At 36.8% G+C, this 27,049-nt stretch overlaps 1 protein-coding gene across 7 annotated transcripts; it reads right to left on the bottom strand.

Moving 5' to 3' along the window:
• Nucleotides 1-3,196: 3,196 nt before the first annotated feature.
• LOC131167094 (uncharacterized) lies at nt 3,197-20,277 on the bottom strand. 7 transcript variants are annotated; one of them, XM_058125894.1, is made up of 14 exons: nt 20,027-20,277; nt 18,431-18,667; nt 15,662-15,900; nt 13,555-13,645; nt 10,341-10,537; nt 9,749-9,824; nt 9,555-9,638; nt 9,390-9,469; nt 9,174-9,300; nt 8,852-8,911; nt 8,704-8,754; nt 8,449-8,607; nt 7,075-7,207; nt 3,197-3,775 (listed from the first exon to the last, which is right to left on the bottom strand). In XM_058125894.1, the coding sequence occupies exons 3-14, from the start codon at nt 15,817-15,819 to the stop codon at nt 3,597-3,599; spliced, it is 1,395 nt and encodes a 464-aa protein (XP_057981877.1). In that variant the 5' UTR covers nt 15,820-15,900; nt 18,431-18,667; nt 20,027-20,277; the 3' UTR covers nt 3,197-3,596. The 7 variants fall into 7 exon arrangements, with proteins under 7 accessions (XP_057981877.1, XP_057981878.1, XP_057981879.1 ...); XM_058125895.1 differs by lacking the exon at nt 18,431-18,667 and having other exon boundaries at nt 19,997-20,277; XM_058125896.1 differs by lacking the exon at nt 18,431-18,667 and having other exon boundaries at nt 15,662-15,857.
• Nucleotides 20,278-27,049: the final 6,772 nt, after the last annotated feature.

Below are 27,049 nucleotides of genomic sequence, written 5' to 3'. Positions count from 1 at the left end.
ATTAGTAAACTCTGGTATTGTGCTATATGGAGATTTTGTTTATATTTTCCGCTATGTATGTTATGTTAATTATGGATTATCAAGGATTTTATCCAATATAACGCGCCGGACCTAGGTTTAAGGGTTCGGGGCGTTACATTATGGTATCAGAGTAATGATTTTGGGATTTTGAGAATTTAGGAAATGATTTATACCAGAGTATAGGAATGAGTCCTGATGAAAAATATGAGATGGGTAGGTTAGTTATTGAGAAGTAGGTATGGTGTATGGAAGTATAGGATTTTGTCTTATAGCTTGGAGGTAGAAATCCCTTAGCGGACTTCTGTGATTTTCTGATTCAGTCGACGGTTTCAGAAAACCATGGTAAATCCATCGACAGTGATGTTTCCTAGCTGTGAGATTGGTCCTTATGTGGGGATCTTGGATTTATTGGATTTAATTTAATGATTATGTTATTTGAAGTTATGATATGAAATACTTATCTCTTCTCTGTCCTTTTTTAGGATGGATTCTGGAGATGAAAATGTAGGGGTTGAAGAAAGGGAAGGTTTGGATACTTCCAGTGAAGAAGACATAGATACCTCTAAGGTGTTACGGGGTATAGTTCGCCAGGTTAGGGCAGAGATGAAGAAGGAATCTAAAGAACAGAACTGTCCACCTGCAGATAAGGGCAGTAGCATCAAGGAATTTATGAGGTTGAACCCTCCTACTTTTGAGGGGGGACCTGATCCAGTGATTGCAGAGAACTGGGTTCAGCAAATAGAAGAGATATTGGAGGTACTTGATTGCACGGACGAGTAGAAAGTCGGATTTGCTGCATTCAGAATGACAGGAGAGGCGAAACGCTGGTGGTGTCTTGCGAAGCTGCTAGAGGATCAGAGGACCGTAAAGATAGCCCTTACCTGGGAAAGATTCAAGGAACTGTTCTTTGACAGGTATTTTCCTTCATCTGTCAGAGAGGAAAAGATTGAAGAGTTCACCAGTTTGACCCAAGGGGATATGACAGTTGCAGAGTATGCGGCTAAGTTTGTAGAACTGTCACGCTTTGCTCCATTTTTGATCCCAAATGAAGTAAGGAAAGTTAGGAAATCTGAGAAAGGCCTAAGGCGCAGGATTTATGAGCTAGTGGTGGGGTTTCAGGTTTAGAATTTTTCGGAATTAGTTGATAAGGCATCGGTGTTGGAGAAGAGTATTCAGTGCAGCACTGAGCCTTTAGAGCATAAGAAGAGACCTGCATCATCTACTTTTCAGTCTGAAGCCAGTCAGGGACCAGCGAAGAAAGGGAAGGAAATGGTAGTCTCTGTATGTCCAAAGTGTAATAAGAGACATAGGGGCGAATGCTGATTTGACACTCCAAATTGCTTTAGGTGCGGTAAACCAGGGCATATCAAGAAGGATTGCCGGGAACCATGGCCTATGGTAGCTGCTCAGAATCAAAACCGTGGAAAACAACAGGTACCACTTGGAAGAGGCGGTCCACCCCGGCTATACACACTTCAGGCTGAGAAGGAATGTGTACCTATTCAAGTGAAGATAATACTTCTTAGACAAATGATTTATAAGACAAAGAAGATGATCATTTAGGATCAGTGTATTTTAAAAAAAATTAAAGAGACGATAATATCTTAACAGAGCAAAAGCAATAAAGCTAAAATTGCTCTACCAAAGGAGTGACTCTCTTTAATTAAAGATGGGTCAGCTCAATTCTATGAATTATCCTAAAAAAAATTATATAATGATCAGGTCAATCAACAAATATTGTATCTTAACTTCTGAAGAAATTGAAGTAAGAAAATTTTGACCATTTTAATTGCCTTGATTATATACATTTTACTATCTTCTCACTTTGTATGTTCTGCTTTTATCAACCAAGGCGGAATGGTTCAAATGGCATCTGAGCCATGTTTTTGGAAGAAGATAGTAGGCCTGTTTTTGGAACATTAGGACTTCATTAATTAGACAATAAGTCGAGAAGAGGCATTGTAAGTCAATAAGACCTTGATTGATATGAATATCCTAGAATATTACCTACTTGAAATTTTGGATGAGAAGTATTTATGGTTCGAGTTATAATCCAAATGAACGACAAACAATTACAAGCCATCAGGCTTGCTGGGATGACAAGGAGCTCTGAAATTGTGAACTCCTTTGGTATTGGGCAAACATACTATTTGCCAAAAAAAACTTTGAATCAAAATAGGATAAAAGATAAAAGAAATAAATCTTAGATTCATATACAAGACATATACCAATATATATATATATATTTTTTAAAAAACACTGAGAAACTAAATAAAGATAACTTGATTAAAATTTTAATAAGGGCGTCCTTCTCATGTAGCCTAATTTTTTTAACCAAAAAGACGAATATCAATAGAAAAGTAAAATAATAAGTAATTTTATTTTTATTTTAATAGTTCAATGTGTAACGATAAGATAGATCCCATGAACTTCTTTCAATTAAAGGTTATTTTAAATAAATAAAAAATCATATTGGAGGTTGTTTTAAATATAGTGTTCGGGGAAATCAAATAAGCTAATGCATTGTTTAAGTTAATAACACTTTTTAGCACTGATATTTTGTTTATAAAAATTCCTCTTTTGACTAAATTGTTTACTTGCTAAAATTGGCCCATTATTATATATATATTTTTTAAAAAACTATTAACTAAAATTTAAAACATGCTGATTTTTGCTGTCATCTTTGATTCACAAATAAGCAGCGGTTTGTATTTTATTAGAGCAAATGATCAACAAATCTAGTAAAAATCCGCTATCTTAATTGACAGAAAAATGATAATTACAAATATTAGACTACAAGTAAAATAAGTGACATTTTTTTTAAAACTTTTTATTGAGGATTCATTTTGTTCTTAATTGTAAGGAGTCATTTGTGTCATTATAAAAAATTATGAAAATAAAATTAAAAGCAAAAAACTAAAATCCAAAAGCAAAACCTGGTTCACATTTTCAAAACTAAAACATATTAGACTTAATAATTCTAAAAACAAGTTAATATTCAGCTACAGAATGCAATGAAATTTTGCCAAACCAATCTCTCTCTCTCTCTCTCTCTCTAGGTCATCCCTATATAATACATTCAGAGGGGAGACCTTTTTCTCATCCTTTCGTTCCTTGTGGAACGAAATACAGTGGGAATGAAACAAAATAAATAATTAATTAAATAAATGAAAAATGCATAAAAATCAAATTCATAAATTTAATTCAATTCAATTCTAACGCACTAAGCATAAAGTGAGGACTAAAATCAGGTACAGGTATTAATGGGTTTTCGGCGCTCAACTGCCCTGCCCTATCAAATTGAGCACCAATACAATTCAACCCAATTGGACATGTTATAATGTACAACAATTTCTAAAATCAAACCTTATTAAACATATGTCTATGAACACAAATAAATCGTACGTGGGTGTATTGGCAATGCCACCAAAATTCAAAAAAAAATTCAAGGGAGGAAATAAAAACCTTGTGAGCCTATTAACCTTTTTATGTCTTCGATGGAAGACAAGTCCTTCTATTTCAGGTATATAGTAAGTTGGGAAGTATAAAGCTAAGGGTCCTTCTCAGCACTTGTTTCAGGCCAAGAACGGCTCCATTGAAGTTCTTGAGATAGGTGTAGAAAGTTCCATAGAACAGGTCACGGCTGACCCGACAAGCGCACAAAATGCTGGAAGCAGACCCAACCCGTACCTTGTTATTGAAAAACAACCAAGCATTGAAATTGAGTTGCACCACAGCATTTTTGGAGAGGTACCTGCGAACAAGTCGATTGTGTCAAAAAAGAGAAAATTTTCTTATCAAAATCCCTTATCTGGAAGCAGAAATAAATCCATACTTGCAAAGTATTTTCAAACACCGTGTTAGTCCTCGGGTCTAGATGAAACTATTGCATCGGGTTTTGTCCAAATTCACAAAATTTCAAATTCAAAATCCAAAGTCTCAAACACAATGATTACAGCTTTTTATGTGCCCCACACCTGTAAGCATGATCAGGGTATCATATCGTAATTATACTACAACTGTTTTAAAGAAGGCTGAGACACCAATAACTAATAGGCAGTGTGTCACGGACCGTCAATTTCAACCTAATTAATGGGCCGCGCGGCACTCAACGAGGCTCTCCCTCGACAGAGTTAGCCAATAACTACACGTTTAATCCGACTATCATGAACACTCGAGAGGTTTCAGTTCCAACAAGAATGAATTCATGAAGACAAGCGACCTTCATACTCAATGACATGTGGAACTAGTTGTTATATTCAATCAGCAAGACAACTACACAAGCCATCATCCGAGTTATTCAACATCCACTATAAAAATCCCTAGTGAGAGCAAGTGAAGACATCTCTCCTTTCCATTTAACCAGGGTCACACTGTCAACCCCTAACATTCTCCCCAACTCACTCTATCGATGACCTCGTCGATGTATTTGTAAGAAGACTTCCTACTCCTGTTGTTGATGACCTTCATGATTGACAATATGCCTACTAGGTTATACTCTACATATTTAGTCTAGACTCTATACGACTCATCCACGGTATGAAGAAATAATGAAAACTCACTTGCAAAGAGCTGAAAAGGGACACAGACTCATCCACTATGTGAGATTACAACGACTACTAACTGGTTAAAGAGCTAAAAAGGGATACGACTCCTCGACCATGTGGGATAAATGATGACAACTGACAAGTAAGGATTTGAAAAAGGATACAACTCATCAACTATGAAAGGTAACTACAACAACTGATAGGTAAAGAGCCGAAAAGGTATACGACTCATCCACTCCAGTTGGTTGTCTTTTGGGTATTGAAATCTACCGAATCTCACATTGTAGCATCGTTCAAGTCATCAGAGGCTTGCAATTATCTATCTTAACTTTGTCAGAGTGTGCAGCGTTCACTTTACCTACCCCTTTTCACGCATTTGGAATGTCACCCTGCCTACTTTCCTAGGTACTTGGTGAGAACCATTATCCTATCTCTGCCATACCAACCAAAGCATGCATCATTTACCCTGCCAACCCTTTTGCGCTTGGTGTGACATCCTACCTGCTTTCCTGGGCGCTTGGTGTGAACCATTACCCTTTCTTTACCATGTTGACTTCCAGAGCGTGCAGCGTTCACAATGCCTTCCCTTTTGCACTTTTGTGTGGCACCTTGCCTACTTTCCTGCGTACTTGGTGTGAACCATTGCCTTCTCTCATTAGTCTTACTGGAAGTCCTCTACTCACTTACCCATCAAATTGTTATGGATTCTTTTCCCATCCTATGTACATGCAATATAGCAAAAATCTCAATTAACTTCCGTAGGGCAGCCTCAAGCTCTGTTGGCACAAACCCATGGGATTCTAGATTGCATCCAACCTTGATGTCTTTCAGCCTATTCAAGGCTTCCGACAGGTCAATATTCTCAGACAAACCTGAAGCTCTATTGGTTTGTTTCCCGCAGGGAGGCCTCAAACTCTATTGGCTCTACTCTTTGGGGACAATGAATGGCATCACGCCCTTGATATGTTTCAGCCTACTCAAGGCTTCCAATAACTCAATATTCTCTGGCAGACCTCAAGCTCTATTGGTCTGCTTCTTATAGGGAGGCCTCAAGCTCTATTGGCACTACCCCTTGGGATGATGGATGGCATCATGCTCTCGATGTGTTTTTAGCTTACTCCAAGCGACAGCTCAATACTTTCTTGCAGACCTCAAGCTCTATTGGTCTACTTCCCGTAGGGAGGCCTCATGCTCTATTGGCACTACCCCTATGGATTATGTATGTCATCGCGCCCTCGATGAGTTTCCAACTGCACAATCCTCCTTCGAATACCGCAAGCACTGTTTTTCTTTCTCTTTCATGAGATAGGAGATGACATCATGCCCTCTATGTATTTCAACATTTGTGAGGCTTCCAACTACTCCATACCAAGGATTTTCATACATGGAGTGACTTAAGTTCCACAATTCTATTTTCAAAATCAATTTTCTTTTTGGCGGCCTCAACTCAATCAACACGCCTTTCTCTTGAGTCGTCCCATGCCTTAGATACTTACACATTGTTCTGTTTTACAAAAAAGTTTAAATTCTCATTTTCCAACTCATAGTGTTCATGCCCACCGGACTCACGCACACTGTGCTCTGATACCAACTGTCACAGACCGCCAATTTCAACCCAATTAACTAGCCGCGCGGAACTCATCGAGGCTCTCCCTCGACAGAGCCAGCCAATAACTACACGCTCAATCCGGCTGTCATGAACACGAGCCATCATAGGCATGAAATATCAGTTCCAACAATAATGAATTCATGAAGACAAGCGACCTTCATACTCAATGACATGTGGAACTAGTTGTTATATTTAATCAACAAGCCAACCACATAAGTCATCATCCAAGTTATTCAACATCTACTATAAAAATCCCTGGTGAGGGCAATTGTCAACCCCTAACACACTGCATAAGGTTTCAAAAAGGAAGCAAATTGGACGGTAAATTAGTTTGGACTACTCAGACTTTGAAATGCTACTACAGAAGGTGAAATATAGAGGACAAGATTTTTTCAAAGCAGATTTTTCAAAATAATCTGATCATGTCATCTAAAAGGGTGCATCTATCCAATACAGCTTGACGTGTAACAATAATTTAAAAAATTTTAAAGTGAAACAAACCCATGTAACTTTTGATTCTACCCTACAAACAGTTTTAATTTAATCTTATGATGTTTATATATATATTTTACTCATCAAAACCTAGGGTTTATTGAGTTTTATTTAACAGTTGTTGAAATCGATTATTAAGAAATATTCTATTTATCCAAAATCTTTAATAATTGCAAAAGAAAAAAAATAAAACAATAAATAACTGCCTGCTTAGATTTGAGAACATGGAGTTAAACCCGATCTGGTATTACCCGGGCATGGAAATTAATGCAGCTTCTGAGGCTCTTAACTGGTGGTTGAAAATTTATGCAACTAAATTCAAACCCAAAAAACAAAAAAAATAAAAAAGACGAACACACACACACACAGAAAAACTTGCAAATGAGGAACAGCTAAGCGGCTTACTTTCATGCGACTCAAGAATGTACAAGGCAAGCCCACATGAGATTTTGTCCAAGAAGCTTAGTGATCCATAAACAAATGCACAGCCATTGAGATCTTCACCAACCAGAAAACTTTGCATACCAACTCCAGTCACCTGTTAGTCAAAGGAAATAGCCCAATTACAAATTAACGCTTTCTCCAGACACTTGTAACTCCCAGACCCAAAATATTAAAAAAAAAAAAGAGGGGGGGGGGGGGGGGAGGGGGAAGCAGCTGGGTGAACATATAACCTAAGTTTAAAAAAAAATCTGAAAATGCAAAGTCTTTGACTTTCAATTTTGATGGATATTTTTAGAGTTCTAAATTCACATTTGATTTTATCATCAGTTTTGCAATTTGGAAAACTGGTGAAAATCTCAAGCAAGACATGGAAATTTCAATGTGTTAGATTACCACTGGACTTAAAACCTTAAGTTGGTAGATTGTAACCAAAAACGTATATCAAGCATTAATGTTCCCCTGCATGTGATTGCATGTGGGGAGGTAAACAAAAAATGAGTAACAATCCTTACGGGAAATAAAGATTAGTTTTAACAAACAGTAAACATGGACAAGAAGAATTTGAAACCAAGACCTTTAGAAACAACAGTTATATGTGTGCACCCACACATGCAGATACATATTTTTATGCCAAGTTGTCAACATACACATGTTTTTGTGCATGTGAGTTACATGCACACGTTTGCATACATGTATACTTACATATACACTGGCAACAATTATTTATCTATTTACATATGTACAACATGTGCGTGCATGTGTGTGCATGCACACTTGTATGTGTAGGTGTCTATGTACATGCGCATGTGTGTACGTATATGATTATTTCCGTACATATGTGCATTATGTTTACGTAAAAGATAAAAATTTTGAACTCCTGGCTGAAAATTCATATATATATACAAACATGTAAGCTCACCCAGCTACATATGCTTGCATGTACATATAGTATGCAGTATCTATGTATGTGTGTACAAACATGAGAACAAATCTATATTTTGTAAAATTCCAGAAATTTTGTAACAATTTAGTTGAGTGTGCCAACATTTTCAGATATTAATTTCTAAAACCTTGTCAAATTATGTATTTGCAGTTTTGTTTTATTTCTCCAAAATAATAGTTTTAATATTGATGCAATACTTTATATTTCGCATGACGCATCATATTATGTGCACTTTAGACATTAATCCTAAACCATTATTGAACGAAGTTGACTGACCAGTGACTATAGTACGGTTAAATTTAACAAGGGCAACACATTTCTCCTTTTTCGTTAATGGACTAACACATAAAATGTAATGGAATGAATATAAAAAGCATAAGTTTCCATCATACCGTCATTAATGCATTTGCTATGCCAATAACTACTGATAAAATGTACATAAAACCACTCAAGTTTCTTGGTAAAAGTAGGATCCCTGCACCACAAAATATCCAAAGTATGCCTCCAGTAGAGTAGAAGGCCTTCAAGCGTTGGCCATTCCAGGAAATCTCCTATAGTGTTCATTTAATTAAACACTTAAACATTAACAATAAAGTACATATATGAATCAAGAGACATATTTTAAATCAGAAAACTTCCAATGCAACCTGCAGAAGGATAGACACGATGAAGCTGCATATGTAGATAATGGCAGGAACCTGTTAACACCAGTAAAACAGGAAATCAGCCTTGCACATATTTTTTCTTACAGTAGAAAACTGAACAAGGAAATTTTAATGTGGACAAAGATAGTACCAGAGCCTTCGATGATTGGGCCATTTGCAGATCATTAATGGCATATAATGCAAGTAATGCCTGAGAAAAAGAAAACACCATCTTGTTGTAAGAACTGTCAAGATTAAATTAACAATATTTGCAAATCAATTTCTGCCTCTTCTTTTGGGGCTCGCATTATAAGGCTTATTTTGCAGGAAAAATGTCCCTGTTTGAACAATGCACTTACTTGAATGCTCAAAAAAGAAATCCTCGTGGAATACCAGCTCCTTGCATGTTCTTGATAATAAAAACTAAAAAATCTTAAAAAAGAGAGCTGCTATGCAAGGAAATGTGAGCTGACCTGTGAAACATTAGTCACTAGTCTTGTGAGCATATACACAACGGCAACTTGATAGTACAAAACTTTCTTGAACCAATAAGTCCATGAAATCCTTCGATGACTTTTTCCTTGAAAACCTTGCTTCAGTCTACACCCAAAAAATGCAATGATTGCTTCAATTCAGTGGTTGCAATTGCACCAGGAAGTTTGACATCTAAGTAGGAAAATATTGCATACCTTGGCTCTTTGGTTCCAAGATGAAATACTCCCACAAAGCAGGATCCAATAATAATTGATAGATATGCAATCCAATGGTACTGCCCAATTGAGAATAACTGTTACACCCAAAGGAAATATCTCTGACACCTAAAATTTATACCAACACTCCTCTAATCAACATACCTGATTTTCAGTATCAACATGTGTCCTGGCTTTACTGACGTTGAACACGATAAAAGCAATGGCATATAGGCTAAGATTGGCGACCTTTTAGAACATTGGATTAAAAAAAAAATAAAGACAGGACCTTCAATGATGCTGCATAAAATTTGCATAAAAAAGGTATGCATCAAATCAAAAATTAGACAGGTGCTAACCATTGTAAAGGCATTGCGACAGCTAGCCAGCGCTACCCTGCTTGTTGAATTTAGGGTGATGCAATTCACCATGGACCTTCAACAGAACCAAAAAAAAAGCAGCTTATATCGTATAAAAATGTCCTGCAAAAAAGGCTTGCTATCTGGGTATGAGTTCTTTTGGGCAGAATTTTTTTTTTTTTTGTGAGAGAGACAGAGGGGGGGGGGGGGGAAGTTGGCCATGCTGTTCAAAGGTAATATTCTGACAACCTTCAACCATGGACCTAAAACACTAGATGAAGAAGATGGTTAAAAAAATCCAGTGATGAGTACTTAACCCATTCCAATTTTCAAAAGGTCATTCTAAGTTCAGAGGACAAAAAAATCCCATCTAAGGAAAATGAAGATATTTTGCTCTGTTGGCTCTTGGGAAAATACACAAGGAGTTCAACCTTTCCATTACACTAGAAAATTCAATGAAATGGCGACAACTCAAAAACAACAAATATGAAAAGGAACCTGTACCCCCACAACTCCCACCCCTTTCCATCCTTTTTTTTTTTTAAGTTCCTTCGCTCAAGTAAAATGTCACATTTTAAGTTGAGGTAATTACATGTGTGAAACTTGAGTAGCAGCCCAGCCCACATTAAAGATTGCTGCAAACACGCTGTACCCCACAGTTTGCATTGCGGAAGAAGTGGTGCCAAAGATTTTGCAAGGCATGCAACCACCAAAAACAGAAGAAAAAGAAACAGCAACCAAAACAGATCCTGCACCATGCCATATTTTGAAATGTCCAAACCTGTCTATCTACCATGTAAAACAGTAAGAAAAAATTAATTCCAGCATGCAATAGTCTTAACAGGAAAAAAAAAAAAGGATGAACCCAGGTGAGAGCTTAAAATTTGTATTTCCTTCAGATTCATAGAAAGATGCAAAATTTTGAAGTTGTGCTTAAAACAATGAGTGCAAGCTGTTTAATGCGGGATGCCGACTAACCTCTCTTTTGGATGTTGGTACTTATTAATTTTTTTTTTTAATAATAAAATAGATTTGGAGAGGATCAAATGACTAGTGCAGTTTTTGGGTTCTTACTTGAATTCTCATGGACAATACATCTACTAACAAAAAGCAAATTTCAAGGATGAAAGTGCATTACTAAATAATCTGAAAGTTTTGGGATGCTCAAAAAAGCCTTTTGCCAACTACTTGATGTTGGTAGAATAATATTAGACATGCAAATATTTGACTCTTCCAAGAAGAGCACAAGGGGAATACTTTTTTCTTATGACTTCTTGATGTGGCTGCCCAAGGAAAGAGTGTGATTACCTAAGTTTCACCGGGAAAAACATAAAAGAGAGACTATGGATGCTCATAACAGAGAGACTACGGACGCTTTCCTTATTCTGGAAATTAGGAAGATGACCTCTCCCAAATAGACCATGAGAACAGAGAGAGAGGAAGGTGAAGTAATTTAAAGTAAAATATAATTTAGAGCAGGAACTTACCTGTCCCGCAAACTGCCATGGTAAGCAGTACGCAGTTTGGCCTGAAAGAGATTTGACTGGCATAGGTCTATAAACAACATAATGTTAAACATACGCATATTGTCATGGTTGGCAAGGCACAGCCCAAAATATAATTGACAACAGTAGGTATAATAGCATGTGTAAATTTCTTAGTTTAGTAAATTCAGTTTGACACCTTAGCTTTTAATGCCAGATCAATTCTCTTTTCATAAAAATAAAAATAATTCATATAGCGTCATTTTTAAAGTGCACTACTTCTTTGCACAGAAAATATGCAAAATACTAATTTATTTTTCTTAATGCCAAGAACCATCTATTAGGCATGCAGCATGCTGGATCCAAACACAATTTTTCAGGAAACCATCTTTGGTAAAGGCTTGATAGGAGTTTGGACAAGGTTAAACATGGAAGAAGTATTTCCATGAACTTGAACTAAGATTTTGAACTTGAACTAGGCTTTTCCGCCATAGCTCAACTCAAACTCAACCCTACAGGTTGGCCAAGTGCACAAAGCCCTTGCTTACAAATGGATCCAGGGAAAATGAAATGCTTGAATGTTAAGCAGCATTAACCCCATTTCTGGAGGGCTTGATTTGCTGAATTCAAACTCATGCCACTGTGCTGGTTTGATAAGTACTTGCAATCCTGCCCCATAAAACTCAACCTTAAGGTTGCAAGTTCAACTCAACAAGCAGAATCACATAGTACTTGTACAATTTAGGCCTGCACAAAAGCCTATCCATAAATGGGCTAACCTCAAGCGAGAGATGTGAATTCAGAAAAGGCAGAACGTGATTTTTTGTTTGGGATAATCTTGAGCAATCCTCATCTTTATTCAGCATTTCCCAATTGGTAGGTCAAGTATTTTCACTAATATCTCCATTTGTTATGCCCCTTTTAACATTTTTTACTGAAATGACATTTTCAGGTTTTGATTGCTACAAAGTAAGGACATAGACGTAGTGATGTAGCAAAATCCACAAAAGTAGGACACGACATGCTATGGATGAGTGAGCATGCGCACGCGCACGCACATACAGAATTAAAACATGATCAACCAAATGCAAAATCAATAAGTCTGCAATAAAAGCTCAAAAGTACATTCTTGTATTTGGTATTTACTAACTGATGAGATAGCTCAAAGTCAAACAATCAAACAAATAGATGTAAATGGGCATAGTCTAGCCAATTCTGTGTTGTTTTAGGTTCGTCCAAAGCTAAGCTTGTCTTTTATACAACTAAAAGAATATTCATTATAGTAGTCCTTTTTATACTTTATTAAAGACATGCCACTTATCATATTTCCTACAAATGTCAACAGGGTTTTCATGTCTCTTATAAAAACCAAATCAATGCTCATGCAAGCACGATAATAGATTTTCATTTTCTCACAAAGTTTGATCTGCAACAGAAAGAGCTAAACACCCTTCTTCCCCAAACTCAGTAATAGAATTCCATTACAGCCATAAAACTGGACGTTGAAGGCTTGATGCTAAATCCAAGGCTTAAGAAACTAGAACAATACACACAGCAGGTGTTTCTCTACTCCCAGTTCTGTCTGTCCTTGTTTCTTCATTTTCTCCCTACTTGTTTCACCAGTTTGGGCAGGCTGCTATTAAAGCTGCCCTCTAAGCTTTCCTTTTTTGGTGAAAGGGGCATACTTATTGATTTGGGAGGCTTGCATCGTTTATTTCCAGATACAATTCTTCAACCCCTTTGCTTGCATTGTCCTCTTATTTTCCAAATAGCAAAATAATAATACCTAGATTGGGATTTCAGGCCAAGACAGTACCTAAAGTCTTATCCCTTGGCTTAGGCTAGCCAACCTAGGTCCAATCTGCATCATATCAAGTTTTTCTTAACTGAACTCACTAATGTGCTTCCTTTAATGAATAGCTGCAAAAAAAGAGTTACATGTCCAAACATATAGGATGATTCTAAGGTCTTTATATTTGCAGGTTACAAAAACCTCCCAGAAAAAGGCATGCACTTTTAACAATATTATTGGACAGACAACTAACATAGTCAAATTGCACTACAGTAAATTAGTTTAAGTTAACCTAGAGAATTGATTACTCATCTTATATATCATTGTAAATAGCAGAATCTCAAACATGAAAAATATAAATATATCTTAATTGCTGATATAACTATAAATTTAAAATGATTAATAGGTTAGGCAAAATATTACTGCAAAATAAAAGACATGAAAAGGAATGAGAAAAAACAGCAGACAAGCACATATCAGTATTTTTCAAATGTAATGTCAGCATTTAGGCAATTTAATTTTAGAGATACCAGTTCACCAGCAAATATGGTCGCAAATCCATCAGCTATTTGACCAGAAAGCATAACAGTGGCAGCATCACTGTGAAATAAAAGGAACACACTATACTCAAAACACAAAGATAAAAAAATACAATTCCCATGCTAGAACGACTAAACCTCTGAATGTCTCAAGGCTAACAAATTCCAGGTGGTTGAAACAATAAAGGAAACAAGCACAAGAATATTTGGTGATATGTTAACAGAAATGTTCAAAATAATGGGCTTTTGTACATCAACTTTGTGAAACCAATGGTACAACAGCGAACACCCGAAATGTGTGTTTGTTTAACATAATGTACATGATAACATAATGTGTGTTTGTTTAACATAATGACAAATGCCTAAGGATTCACCTAAACCATTACAAATTTGAAACAGGGATTCCCTCAGGGTGCATGAAAAGCCTAATCGCGCATAGAAGAATGGATTTCCAACGCCAATCAATAGATAGGGTAAAATAGTTATAGAAACACAAATTAGCATCATTATTTATCTAGAGCAATTGTTCATGAAGAAATCCACAAGCATAGAAACCTAGAGATAGAAATGACCAAGGGGTTAAGATAAAGGCCCTCCCCACCTCAACAAGAAGGTAAGTGAAAGAGATCTATTTGTGAAACCCACAAGCAGCCCAATACCAAACTTCTTCAAATTAAAAGCTAAGAATAAGTCACAGATCTACAGAATGTGAATGTGAAGAGAAGTTTTATTACATCTCCTGAAAAGATCACTAGCCTTTAAAATCAAAATTACATGGCAATTAAAGTTAGTACACATTGATATGAATATATGTCAAACTAGAGCCAAAACTTATTATTCATGTTTATCTCTATTTTCTTAGTATTTTGTTTATCTCTATTTAAAAGAAATCGCACGCGTATCTAGAAGCTTAAAATCATAAGGCACATTAAAAATATCCAATATGCTGAATCATATGTAGCACACGTATATGGACGATAGTTCAAGATAGGATCCTGATATGTAGAAATGAACTTTGTCTGTCACAAATTTTTTTTTTTTTTCTTTTTCATTCCCTTTTCTGTGTTTCCGCTCTTATGTTTTTTTCATGGGAAAGTTCAACCATTACATAATAAAAATCCAAACTTATTATTCAAATCTATCAAAGTCTGTAATGGTCATTGACAAATTGTGTATGAGACATCGATAATTAACAGAAAGTACATGGCTGTATTCTCATCTTTAAGTGAGCTATGGGCTCAAACTTGGTTGCCCTCTTCGGCATAATAGCAGTGGCAAGCATCTGCCCTCAATCCATCCCTGCAGTGGCAGAATGTCTGCTATCATACTGAAAGTACTTCAAGTAATCAAATATACACATATCCAATTGTAGGCAGTGCCCATATTTAAGTAATTGAACAAAAGCATCAGCTCCATTCAATAAAAGAATAGGCAATGTGTGACAGTCAGCATTACCAAGCCATGGAAATCACATGCAATAGAAGGCAAAGCAATATCAGTGGTGATTGCTTACCAATAAGTTATAAGTGATTACACACCCTGATAAATTTCAGTGACATACTGATAGTCTTTGTTTAAAATGTCATGTGGAATGATGCCACATGTTCAAAACAAATAAAACAATGATTTTTTCTGAATTAAGTTGCTTTTAACCTATGTAATATTATCGTTGCATTTTGTGAAAGATTGGTATACTGCAGTTCCTACACACCCGAGACAGCAGAGCCTATTTACATTAAGCAAGATAACTCAAAAGAACATCAATTGCATATAGGATTCATAGTAGGGCTTCTTGCTCCCCCAGCTATTTTTCCTGCTTTTACAGGTTCGTGGTTCCTTGTGTGGAACATTGGAACCGCTAAAAATACAAGTACAAACTTCTTCTCGTAGAAGCATCAATTCTTATCAACAATGGATCTCATTGAAACTCAATAATTGCATAAATTTTCTAAAAGTAATACTTGATCTCTATTTTACCCTAATATCAATTGCAACCTGACACAAGAACAAACTGAGATTTACTGTACATCTATCTTTTGCAGGGACCCATATTCAATATATATACAATGAAAAGACCAAAAAGACAAATGAAATGTACCTCGGGGACAGTCCAATGTCAGTCAGGAACACTAAGAGATAAGTGAACCAACAAGATGATGTTATGTCATTGAGCATGTGTCCAACACCATAGTATAAGACAGACCGCCTTTCAAGGGGCTTACTGCCTGATTCATCATCTCCCATACCATCAACCATGATAACAAGATTAAGGTAGATCCATATAATAGTCCTCTCTGCAAAGGGTCGAAAACTGTAGCTTCAGATCAATAAAATACCCTGAGAAAAAAATGAGTTAAAGGTTCAGAAGGCAAACAAAATCTATCAATTCACTATTTTTTTTCTTAAAAAAAATGCAAAATCCCATTTTAAAATACACAGGTGCAGATGGTCTTGAATAATCTGCACAGCCATTTTTTCAAAAATGATTTTGATGGCATGTATAAGGAGGCAGGAAAAATCAAGGCAATGTCAAGTTAACAAAGAGACAATCGAAAGGCCAAATCCATGGTTATCCCAACCAGAAGACCCAAGTAGCATGCTGGTGAGCACTTTCCTCGGTGCTTGTGTGTGTAATGACAGAAGTAAACGACTTGTATAATTGGTCTAACAAGAAGATTTTTTTTATTAAAGCATATAAAGCAACCATTTTCCAAAATAATTTTTAGAAGAGATTCGTTCCTTGAATGTGGAAAAACCAGAAGCTTTTCGAAGTATTAGAAATGATAAAAAAGATTCTGACATAGCAAACCTTATGAATACATAAGACTATCATACTTATGCAGCATTTGGGACCATGAATTTGAGACTTGGGTTTGGAGTACTGTAGATTTTAGCACAATATATAAAATACAAATCTACATTGGCCTTTATCCAAATATAAGATTCAAACTGCATGTCCCCTATTAAGGCTTGATATACATTGTTGGCCGAACAACCTAATGGCTTAAGCTTTTAAGTAAAGAGGTAATCTAACATGGTATCCGAGTTAGGTTGCCAGGAGGTCTTGGGTTGTAGTCTTGTTGCCCACATTTATTGGTGGTTGTCAAAAGCTATCTCACTCCCTGTAGCATATGTGATGCAGGACAGCATCAAGGAACTACCGCCAAGAGAGAAATTAGAATAGAAATAAAGGGAGGGAGGAGAGATGAACAGAACAGCACCAAGGTACTCCCCAGGGGAGAAAGAATTTGGGAGAAATAGAGGATTGGAGAAGGGAAGAAGAAGAAGAAGAAAGAAGAAAAAGAAGAGAGGAAGAAGGAGATGCAATTGAAGGGAAAACAATTCAATTTCAAATTCAACAATAACCACCTCTTATATGGCTCTCATACACTATTTATACGAAACCCTAATATACAAGAAACTACACAAACACTCCCAATGATATTGTAATAGCTCATTTGTTAATAAGCTTCCTTTTTAGTGTAAATTTTCTTCATGCTTTCTGAATTCCAATTGACTAATTCAATAAGACATATTTTGCTGTCATGTTTACACAATTTTTCATAGTGGTTTATATGATCTTTGCTTTTGACTAAATGCAGATTCCATTTGTCGTTGTTTAAGCTATACCACCAATCCACCATTCAACTATCAATCTTGTCTCAAAATTTGCTCTTGCACTCACTGCTGGCAACTCCCTTGTTCTGAAGCCCCTAACCCACCTAGAATCAATATTGTGTGGATGTTTTCTGTTGTGTGTCTATGCTTTTAGCTGGTTTTATAGATGAAGAAATCATCGTTAATTCATGATTCTTCTCCTTGAAGAGTGTTATAGCTGCCCTATACATGGCTCATTGCTTTCACTTGGCTGGTTTCCCCAAGGGCCTTACTAACTTTGTTAAAGTAGAACGTTTTAAGTTACCATTAAAAACCCCTAAAAGACGTAATCCCACTACTAATTAATCTAAACACATGTGATAAACTGATTAACTAAACACAACAATGCCTTGATCCAATTCTTTCCTCAATTAATATCCAACAAGGATCTACCCAGGGTCCGGCTTCTTTTCCTACACCAGTGAGTTATTTATCATTTCTTTTTTATCTCTACACGCGATCAGGCTGCACATGCAAGGAAGTGTTAAGGATTGATATCCATGGTCGGCCGACAACCTAATAGCTTATGAGCTTAAGCTTTTAGTGAAGTGGCCATCTAACAAATACAGAGTTAGTGTAATTTTACTACTCCTGTCTTCTCATAATTGTTACTACTTAATTGCTTTGACCAAGGGGGGCCGCCAGTCCAAATAAATGTTAAATTGCTCAGGTAAAACTTGTTGCTGGAATGCCAAAAAATCCTCGTCTCTAATCTATATTCATCCCCAAATCCAACAAAGAGAACTGTCAGGATAGAAAACAAAGCACTTAATTATCTGGGCAACAAAGCCAACCAACTCATTAAATTAAACACCAATTTAACTAAAATACTAGCAGCGCAGGAGAATTGAGAAGCAGACAGAAAAAAAAAAAAAAATTTGCTGCCATAAGCAGAAACATGTCATATGGATTCTGAACAAGGAAATAGTTACAATAAAAAAAAAACAATAAAAGCATTCAAAAAATATATATAATCATCAGAATTCATAATTCTATATAATACATATAAAAATGTTTTGTTTTTGTTTGTGCTGAGAGCCTGAGAATCCCAATCCTTGCATTCTCATTCATTTTCTCTCCTGCATTTCACCCATGATTATGCTGTTTTCACTTCTACAGGCACTCTCACTACACCTCCTTTAAAAAATTATTAAAAAAACATTAAAAAATATTTTAAAAACCATGAAGGTTTCCCGATGCCCTCGCCCACCTGTGGCAATGGTTTACATTTCCCCATGTGGCACTACTCTTCCTCCTCCTCCTCTCTCTCTCTACAACACCGTCTCTCCCTCCCCCATCTTGCAGCCTCTCACAGCCCCAACAGCATCCAGTAGTTGCTGGCCCCTGAAAAAACAAAGGCAACCCTACCATCTTCCCCTTTTGCCCTCTGAAAGCCTCTCGCAGTTCCTGTCACAGGTCATTGCTGGTCACCGACTGAGCAGGTGCCCTGTGTGTGTGTGTGAAAAAGAAGTACAATGGGGCTACCAAAAAATCAGCAAGACAATAAGAATCATCATAATTTAGATTTAGAAAGGAAGCTGAAGCTGAAAAATCATCATGAATTAGTAATAGAAAGGAAGCGTGTTCCAAATTCATGACATGAACAATGAAGAGAGGAATTCCAGAAATTTCAAATTTTAACTGTGATTGTAATTCAAGGATGTTGGAAACAGCCTGTCTAAAATATTGTACTTGTTTTTGTTTTCTAATATAATGGACTTTGTATTCCTCATAATTTGGATTGCTTTGTATTCAATGGATTGTATTTGCATTTTTTGTCTTTAGTTTTGTATTCATAAGCTTTCTTTCTCTTTGTTCATCTGTGTATTCATATGTAAACGGTAAGCTGTTGGTCAATAAAACACACAGGGCCAGTTTAGCAGTAGAGAATGGTTTTTAGTTTCCATTTTCAGTTTTCATAAGAATTGCAAAGATGTCCCCTTATTTCCAGTTCTCTGAATAGGAAACTTGGAAAATATTTTTTGAATATTTTTTGTTATTTCCTGAGTTCTCCATATAACTATAGAAAAATTCACAAATAACATGACATTATATTAATTTTTAAATAATTAGTTATGAAAAGTACAAACTCCCTCCACAATTTAACAACCCCATAACTTTTTCGAAATATTTGCTAAGGCAGATAAGATCCCGACATAGAGGACACAACATAGCTTCACACTTTCATATTTAGAAGCATGGATTTGAGCTCGGATTTTCAACTGTGAGAATTAGAGCAAAACACAATACAAATCTCTATTGCATTTTAATCCAAATCTAAGGTTCAAACTGCATGCTCCCAAGTACAGCCTTAGGGTAATTTACCACTCCCCTGTCTTCGCATAATGTTTACTACTTCCCTGTCATCTCATAATCCTTTAACCAATAAAAATTGTCGTCCGGATACAATTCATCCCCAAATCCAGCAAGAAGAATGCTAGACGAGAAAAAAAGAAAAAAAAGAAGCAATTAATTAACTAAAACGAGCACAAACCCCAACGTCTCGTGAAACTAAACCCTAATTGACTAAAACACTAGCCTTCCGTACAGTACACCAGCAGAGCCGCAAGGAATTGAGAACAGAACAACTACAAAAGCGGTTACCATGCGTGGAAACATCGCAATACGGATCATCCACCAGGGGTCCAGGACGTATTCATAACAAAATAACAATAACAATAGTAATAATAATCACTCAGAACACATATGATAATCAAAATTCACAACAAATTAAAGGAATACGCGCGCGTATAGAGAAGGAGGCAGAGAGAGTAACCGGTGGAAGAGAGAATCAGAGATCCATTACCAGAGCATTGCTCTACTTGCAGAAGAAACTGAAGCGAGGCACAGAGAGAGAGAGAGAGAGAGAGAGAGAGACTGAACTGAAACAGCCAAAGGAGTGACGATGCTGCTGATACCTTGCTTCCTCTACCTCAAACGGCCAAGCCCTCTCTCTCTCTCTCTCTCTCTCTCTCCTAAATAAAAAACAATCTTTTTTAAAAATAAATAAAACAAAAATCTGGCCCAAATCGGACGGGGCACCGGTCCGCCCGGAAGACGGGAAGAGAAAATATCATATCCGGAAAAAGGAAAAGCAGCGAAGAGTCGCAATCAGAAAGAGAAAATGGGCCGCCGAAGAATATGCAGGTGAAACGGCATGTAGGAGTGTCGTTTGGGCCCGCAAATGTGGACTGACATTTTGACAACTCAATGGAGGCGAGCTTTGTTTGCTCCACCACAGATTCCTTCACACGTCGCACGTATTTATTCCGCTACCTGCAGAGCAGACCAGTACACCGCCCCGGACCCAACTACCAAACACGCCCTACCTACCTCTTGTGTCCAAAAATGAAAAAGGCCAAACGATCCAAAAAAAAAAAAAATGAAAACGATTATTCACCAGCTATTCTTGCAAATACGAAATTATTGTTCGTTTGTTTTTTTCTTAATAATTTTTTAATAGGGGTGGATTTATTAAATTTAAGCCAATGATTTGTCTTCCGGCTCCCCATTGAGACACTAAGATTCGGTCCTCCAATAAAGGATTTCTTCCAATTTGACATTGTTAAGGAGATAAATTCCAATGGGATGTTCAATAATGTTGGAAGCAAGAATTTTTGAATTTAGATTTGTATGAATTTTTTTAAAAATTATATATTTTTATAATATCTTAGTCTAAATTTGTACAAAACGATATAAGATTGGAACTTAATGTTCCCAAACACAGGTCAAAATTAATTATTGTTTTCCAAGATTATAGCTTATGAGGTAAATCGCATCCAAAACTTAAAAAATTATAATATTTATTTGAAATTGGAAAAATATTAAGTTCTCACTTGGAGCTAGGGGTGGCAAAACACGTTGAAATTTCACAGGTAACCTGTGACCCATCTATTTAAATCGAGTCTGGGTTTAGCATAAGGTGACCCGTTGTTGAAATATTTTCTTAAATATACGATTTTGTGGGTTTTTAAAGTCTTTCATTTATGATTTTTTGAAGCATTCATGAGGAGTATTTAATGTAATGTGTGTTTGTCCTACATTGGAAAAAGAGAAAAAGGAAAGGTCATTAATAAAAAACAAGGTGGAATTATCTCTAAAAATTGATTAAGAAAAAATACTAATATGTACTCTAGTGCACCATAGCACCATCTGCATACGCATTTGCGGGCAGGTGGCATGGGTTGTAGGGCACTAGTGGCACATTTAGTTAGCGCACATGCACGCCTGCATCGTTGTGAGATCGTGATCATTGATCATGATCGAATGACTTAAAATTAATCTTATATTTTTTAAGATCAAGTGGCGCGACCAGGAGACTAGGTGCGACCTGGTCGACTGTACCATTGACTGAACTTGAATTCCTGAGAGTCTCAACCAGGGGCTCGACCAAGTCGACACCAGGTGCTACCAAGTCAAATCTGCTTCGCGATTTGAACAAATGCAACTTTTCAGAAAAGGCATAACTCTGTCTATAAAGAGACATAATTGACTCCACAAAATATAAATAAAATTCATGATTCTCTCCTTCTCTTTCTTACTTAAAGCTTCCACAAATTATATGTAGAAACCTGAACTCAAAAAAAAAAAAAAAACAAATAAGAAAAGAAGAAAGGAAAATTTAAAAAGGTAAAGCAGTAGGACTCGTCAACGAATCCCTTGTTTTCGTCGGATTCGTCAACGAGTTCCCTTTTGTGACTCGTCAAGGAAGTTCAGGCGTTGTCAAAGAAGAAATTCTGAGCGACAAGAAATTTCAGGTTTATGGTTTGTCGACGAACCCCTGCTTTCGTCGACAAATGTTCTTCTACAATTCATCAATGAATGATCCATTTCGTCAACAAAACTGGCCAAGTCAACGGCCTATAAATAGGTTTTCAATTACTTCTTGGTTAAGAAAACAAATCTCCCTCTCTCTCTCTCTCTCTCTCTAAACTTATGAATCTCGCCCTTCTCTTTTCAATTTCTCGTCGTTCGTTGCCTGAATCGACGATCAAAAGTCGCCACGAGGATCTGGGGGCAATTCTCTACAAGTTCACCGGAACGGAAGTGCGTTTTGAGGTTTTCCATGCATCACTCCAAAGTTGAGGTAAGGGTAGAAGTGAGTTATGTATTTAGCAGTTAACTGATTAAATGGGGTGTATGGGCCTAGGGATGTTTAATGATTATTATTCTATGGTGGAGTTGTTTGAACTAGGAAAATGTGTTTTCAGAGTTTTTGAGCCCGTGTTGCTGTGGGTTGGGCTTTAGGAGCGTCGTAGAAACTCTCTCAATAAACAGGTAAGGGGATTAAGTTAAGTTAGGTTTTTTATTAAGTTGAACCGATTAAACTGTTGTATATATATGTATGTATATTTATGATTTCAAGGGTTATTTCGAAAATCGACCGTTGAAAGTGGACTTTATAAATTAAGGATATATGATATGGTATTTTGGATAAAACGACGGTGGAAAACTAGGTTTTATCTTACGAACTTCAAACTATGTTTTCTTGATTATTTAAATGGCTATATTCAAATATTGAAATTGTGTGGCAGGTGAATAATCGGTATGAGCTATGGTATAACTGAATTTGGGTATGGTTGTGAAATAATGAATTGTTTGTGAAAATACTAGAACTACCTTTGTGAAATGCTGAGTTTTATTTAATGGCTGTGAGCCGAGTTTTATTTAACGGCTGAGGATCGGGTTGTATTTAACGGCTATGAATTGAGTTTTATTTAATGGCTAAGGGTCGGGTGGTATATGACGGCTGAGAGCTGGGTTTATTTGACGGTTGGTGCCGGGTTTTGTGAAATGGCAGATTTTATACAGAATGAAATTTATACTACAAATTTATTATTTAAATTGCATGATATGGTATAAGAATCATGAAGACCAGTTGTATTATGAGCACGGAATCGTTACTAGGAAATTATTATTTGGCCATGTGCGCCCACACTGTACTGAAAGGTATAGGGTGGTTTCAGCCAATTAACTTAAGTAGAGGTTGTACCTTCCCTAGGGTCCGGACCAAGAAGTGATAAGGCAATCGGACCTACAACTAGGTTGCGGATGCCTACAAGTGAATTAAGAGATGGATACTTTAACTTTGTTTGGGTTGATCCCCTAGGGCTAAGTCCAGCCTTAGGGCCATACAACCCGTCATGGGTGTTAAGCATGTCGTTTAGTCATAGGGAGTGTCTTTTACGCATATATGTTCATTTATCTAAATGGTGTTATTATTTATTGAATTGGTTTACACTGTGGAAATGAAAAAGGGTATTTTCAACTGTGCAGGGTGAGTATAATGTATAAATGTTATTTTCGGTTAAATGGAGAATGGGATGTTTTCTGTATACACCAAAACTCATGTTAGCCACACTAATATTAATGTGATACCCCATGGAAGAAAGACTTAAAAGGATTAGATGTTACTACCCATATCAACAAGGTGCACCTTTCTTTTCGGGAGCCTTCCCATAAGAACTCCACGAAAATCCTATATCCAGATCACATAACAAAATCTCAAATTTTTTTCCTATATTCTGATATTGTTTCCTGCTGTACTCTAGATTCTACAGAACCTACCAACCTAGGCTCTGATACCAAAATGTAACGACCTCAAAATTAAATCATTTTTTTTAAATGAACACATATGAACTGCTCTGATACCCTGCTATGTAATCTTAGGCCTCAAAGGGCACTAGGATATTCCTGAATACTATAAACATACCTATGCAGCGGAAAACATAAATTATACAGCCATATACATACATATAATACCAGAATTCAGTATTTCTAGACCATAGTTATATTTTACATCTCTCTCCAATACCATCTACCCCAAAATACAATACTCTATACAACTTACCCTATATACAGGGCAAATAAGTAATCACTCTATGTGCAAGCCTGATCTGCTCGCCTAACTGGCTCACCTGAAAAATGTTAAAGTAATAGGGTGAAACGACGTTCAGTAAGTGGAAATATGCTATTACTAGTGTGTGGCGGCTAAGTTGCATTCTATTTTGATAACATATGAACTGTATAAAATGATAAGTCTATGAAACATATCTTACATTTATCGTAGTTTAAAATATAACTGTATCATCTGAACTTTCTACTTTTCATACTGCTAATATCGTACTATATTTATCAAATACTGTAAAACTGTATACATATACATAACTGTGCTTTTTTCTTGAAACTCTTTATGTCATGATTTAACCCCTCATGACAGGGTTGTGCGGCCCGTAGGTAGGACTTAACACTGATCGGCCCTCCAAGTAAGTTACTATACTTTACACTACCTCAGTCCGGCCAAACTACATCCACTCCTAGGCGCGGAACTAGATTGCTACCTTGTCAAACCGGCCCCCTCAACCCAGCGAACCGGGGAGCTGCATCCACTCCGTGCACGATTTGACGGTACCCACACACTATCTGAGATATGTGGTTGCACTCTATCTGTATTAGTAACGGTATTGTGCTCTATAAACTGTATCTATCTGTACTATTTTCTCAAGGATCTGATACTGTATACATATATATATATATATATATTTATTTATCTTTGCTATTTTCATCATGTTTCCAAAATAACCATAACACTATAATTTTGTATTGTAAATACTGTAATATCTGAATATCATAACTGTAGCATCTTGATGTTGTCACGCCCCGAACCCGCAGGTGGGTCCCAGGTGTGAATAAAATACCCTAACCTATCTCTGTATCAAATTTAAAACATCTATGATACAATACCAAAAGGAGGGTCCGACCCCGTGGGGCAAATGGATGCCCCCACACACACACATAACCATCCGTATTCATCCAAAATACGCAGCAGAATAAGGTCTTTTATACATAAATAGTAACATACCAGAGTCTATACAAACTAGGATATACATTCCCATAATACAAAACATACCCCAGGTGTCTACAAAAACCCTCTCGACAACCTGGATACCAAAAACCCGTACCTAGTAGGTACTAGCAGTAGCTACGACACCCTTGCTTCCAGACGCTAGGATGCTACTTACGGCTACTTGAGGGACCTGAAAAACATTGTACGTACATTCGGGGTGAGACACCTCTCAGTAAGGAAGAAAGCAGGTTATATCAGTGTGTGGCATACTAGTGTTATTTTACATACTTCATAACACTATAAAACACAATACAGTTCGAAACATTTCCATACAGTTTCATACATATACATATATAGTTCATACAGTTCCTGTATTTTCACAAAAACAATTCCACTACACACGATACCCAAAACATATGGTTAGTGTCGTCACACTAGTTCGCAACTATACAAGGTCACCTCGTCTCACAGCGATTACATTGCTACATACGCAACTACGCTGCGATGTCTGAGGCCCATAGTGATTACATTGCTCCATACGCAACTACACAAGGTCACCTAGTCTCACATCGATTACATTGCAATATACGCAACTACAATGCGACGACTCAGGCCCAATAGTGATTACATTGCTGCATACGCAACTACACAAGGTCACCTAGTCTCACATCGATTACATTGCTACATACGCAACTACACAAGGTCACCTAGTCTCACATCGATTACATTGCTACATACGCAACTACAATGCGATGACTCAGGCCCAATAGTGATTACATTGCTACATACGGTGTAGAACACACCCTTCGGTGACCAGCCAGAACATACTGGTGATATTTCACACCCCGAATATAAAGTCGACCACTTTCGCCCACGATAGTTAACCGATACATGGCTGTTTTACAATTCCTTGGAATCATTTTGGAATTCAAGTTCCTATACATTTCAGCGTACGGTAATTAGCCACCACATAGCTGTTTTACAAATACCTGGAACAAATACATACAACCATACATACCACACTTATTTGATTTACGGCAAATCATATCAATTACAATTTCAAGTATACAATTTATGCAAATATGGATTACGGTCACCTCAATAGTAAAATTTTAACATAACCAACAGTTTCCAAAACAAGGTAGAGATGATACCCGAAATCCCCAATTTTTCCCAAAAACTGTAACTCGAAAATCCCATATTTTTACCTGATAGATTTCCCCAAATAAGTAGTCATAACATACATACGATTGTAGCCTAAAAGCTTACCGATCTTGATTTTGAAAATGAACTGATATAACAGAATCCCCTTACCTTAACTCGAATTCCAACTACGAACTCTAAGGTCCTTAAAACTATGAACCGAGACTCCAAAACCTACAAACCACCGTACAATACATACTTTAAATTCGTACTACTACACATATACTGAATCAGAAATGAAAACTGAGCCTTACCTTGATTTTAGCCCGAAACCCGAAATCCTCCGAAACAAAATTCCGATCAGTTAGAAACGTAAAGAATCCTTCACTGATCCTCGCAATATCGTTGGATTTACGAATAGGGCATCGATCGGCAAACAAAACTAGAGAGAGAGTGCGTAGGGAGAGTTCTAGAGAGAGAGTGTTTGGGAAACTTAGCCCCAAAGCAACCCCAAAATATCCTTATAAAGACCTTTGACCCGGGGGATTTCATCGACAAATTGGTGTTTCTCATCGACGAACTCTTTAGGGATTTTGTCGATGAATGTGAATTTCGTCGACGAATCCTGATATTTCCAATTTCCGCCTCTCGGCTTTTCCTCGTCGACGAACCTCTGAATTTCTTCAATGAGAAGCCTTCTGCCTTCGTTGACGAATTATGGCCTTATTGACAAAGTCTGCAGAATTCTATTTTTACCCCTCTTTTACATAATAAACCCACATCTCACGGTTCGGGTTCTTACAGATGTTATAACTGTATATCTGACTATGTAATTTATCT

This window comes from Malania oleifera, chromosome 10 (assembly GCF_029873635.1).
Source record: "Malania oleifera isolate guangnan ecotype guangnan chromosome 10, ASM2987363v1, whole genome shotgun sequence".
Classification (NCBI taxonomy): Eukaryota; Viridiplantae; Streptophyta; class Magnoliopsida; order Santalales; family Ximeniaceae; genus Malania; species Malania oleifera.
The sequence above is the reverse complement of the archived record's forward strand: the minus strand, read 5'-3'. Positions and strand labels throughout refer to the sequence as shown.

What these genes read in the sequence shown, in the direction of transcription:
- LOC131167094 (XM_058125895.1), bottom strand. Translation starts at nt 15,819, where the DNA reads ATGGTTGATGGTATGGGAGATGATGAATCAGGCAGTAAGCCCCTTGAA. An exon ending in GTCGCAATGCCTTTACAATG is followed by an intron (nt 9,639 to 9,748) that starts GTTAGCACCTGT and finishes ATGTTCTAAAAG; the next exon opens with GTCGCCAATCTTAGCCTATA. An exon ending in CTTGGAACCAAAGAGCCAAG is followed by an intron (nt 9,301 to 9,389) that starts GTATGCAATATT and finishes TTTTGGGTGTAG; the next exon opens with ACTGAAGCAAGGTTTTCAAG.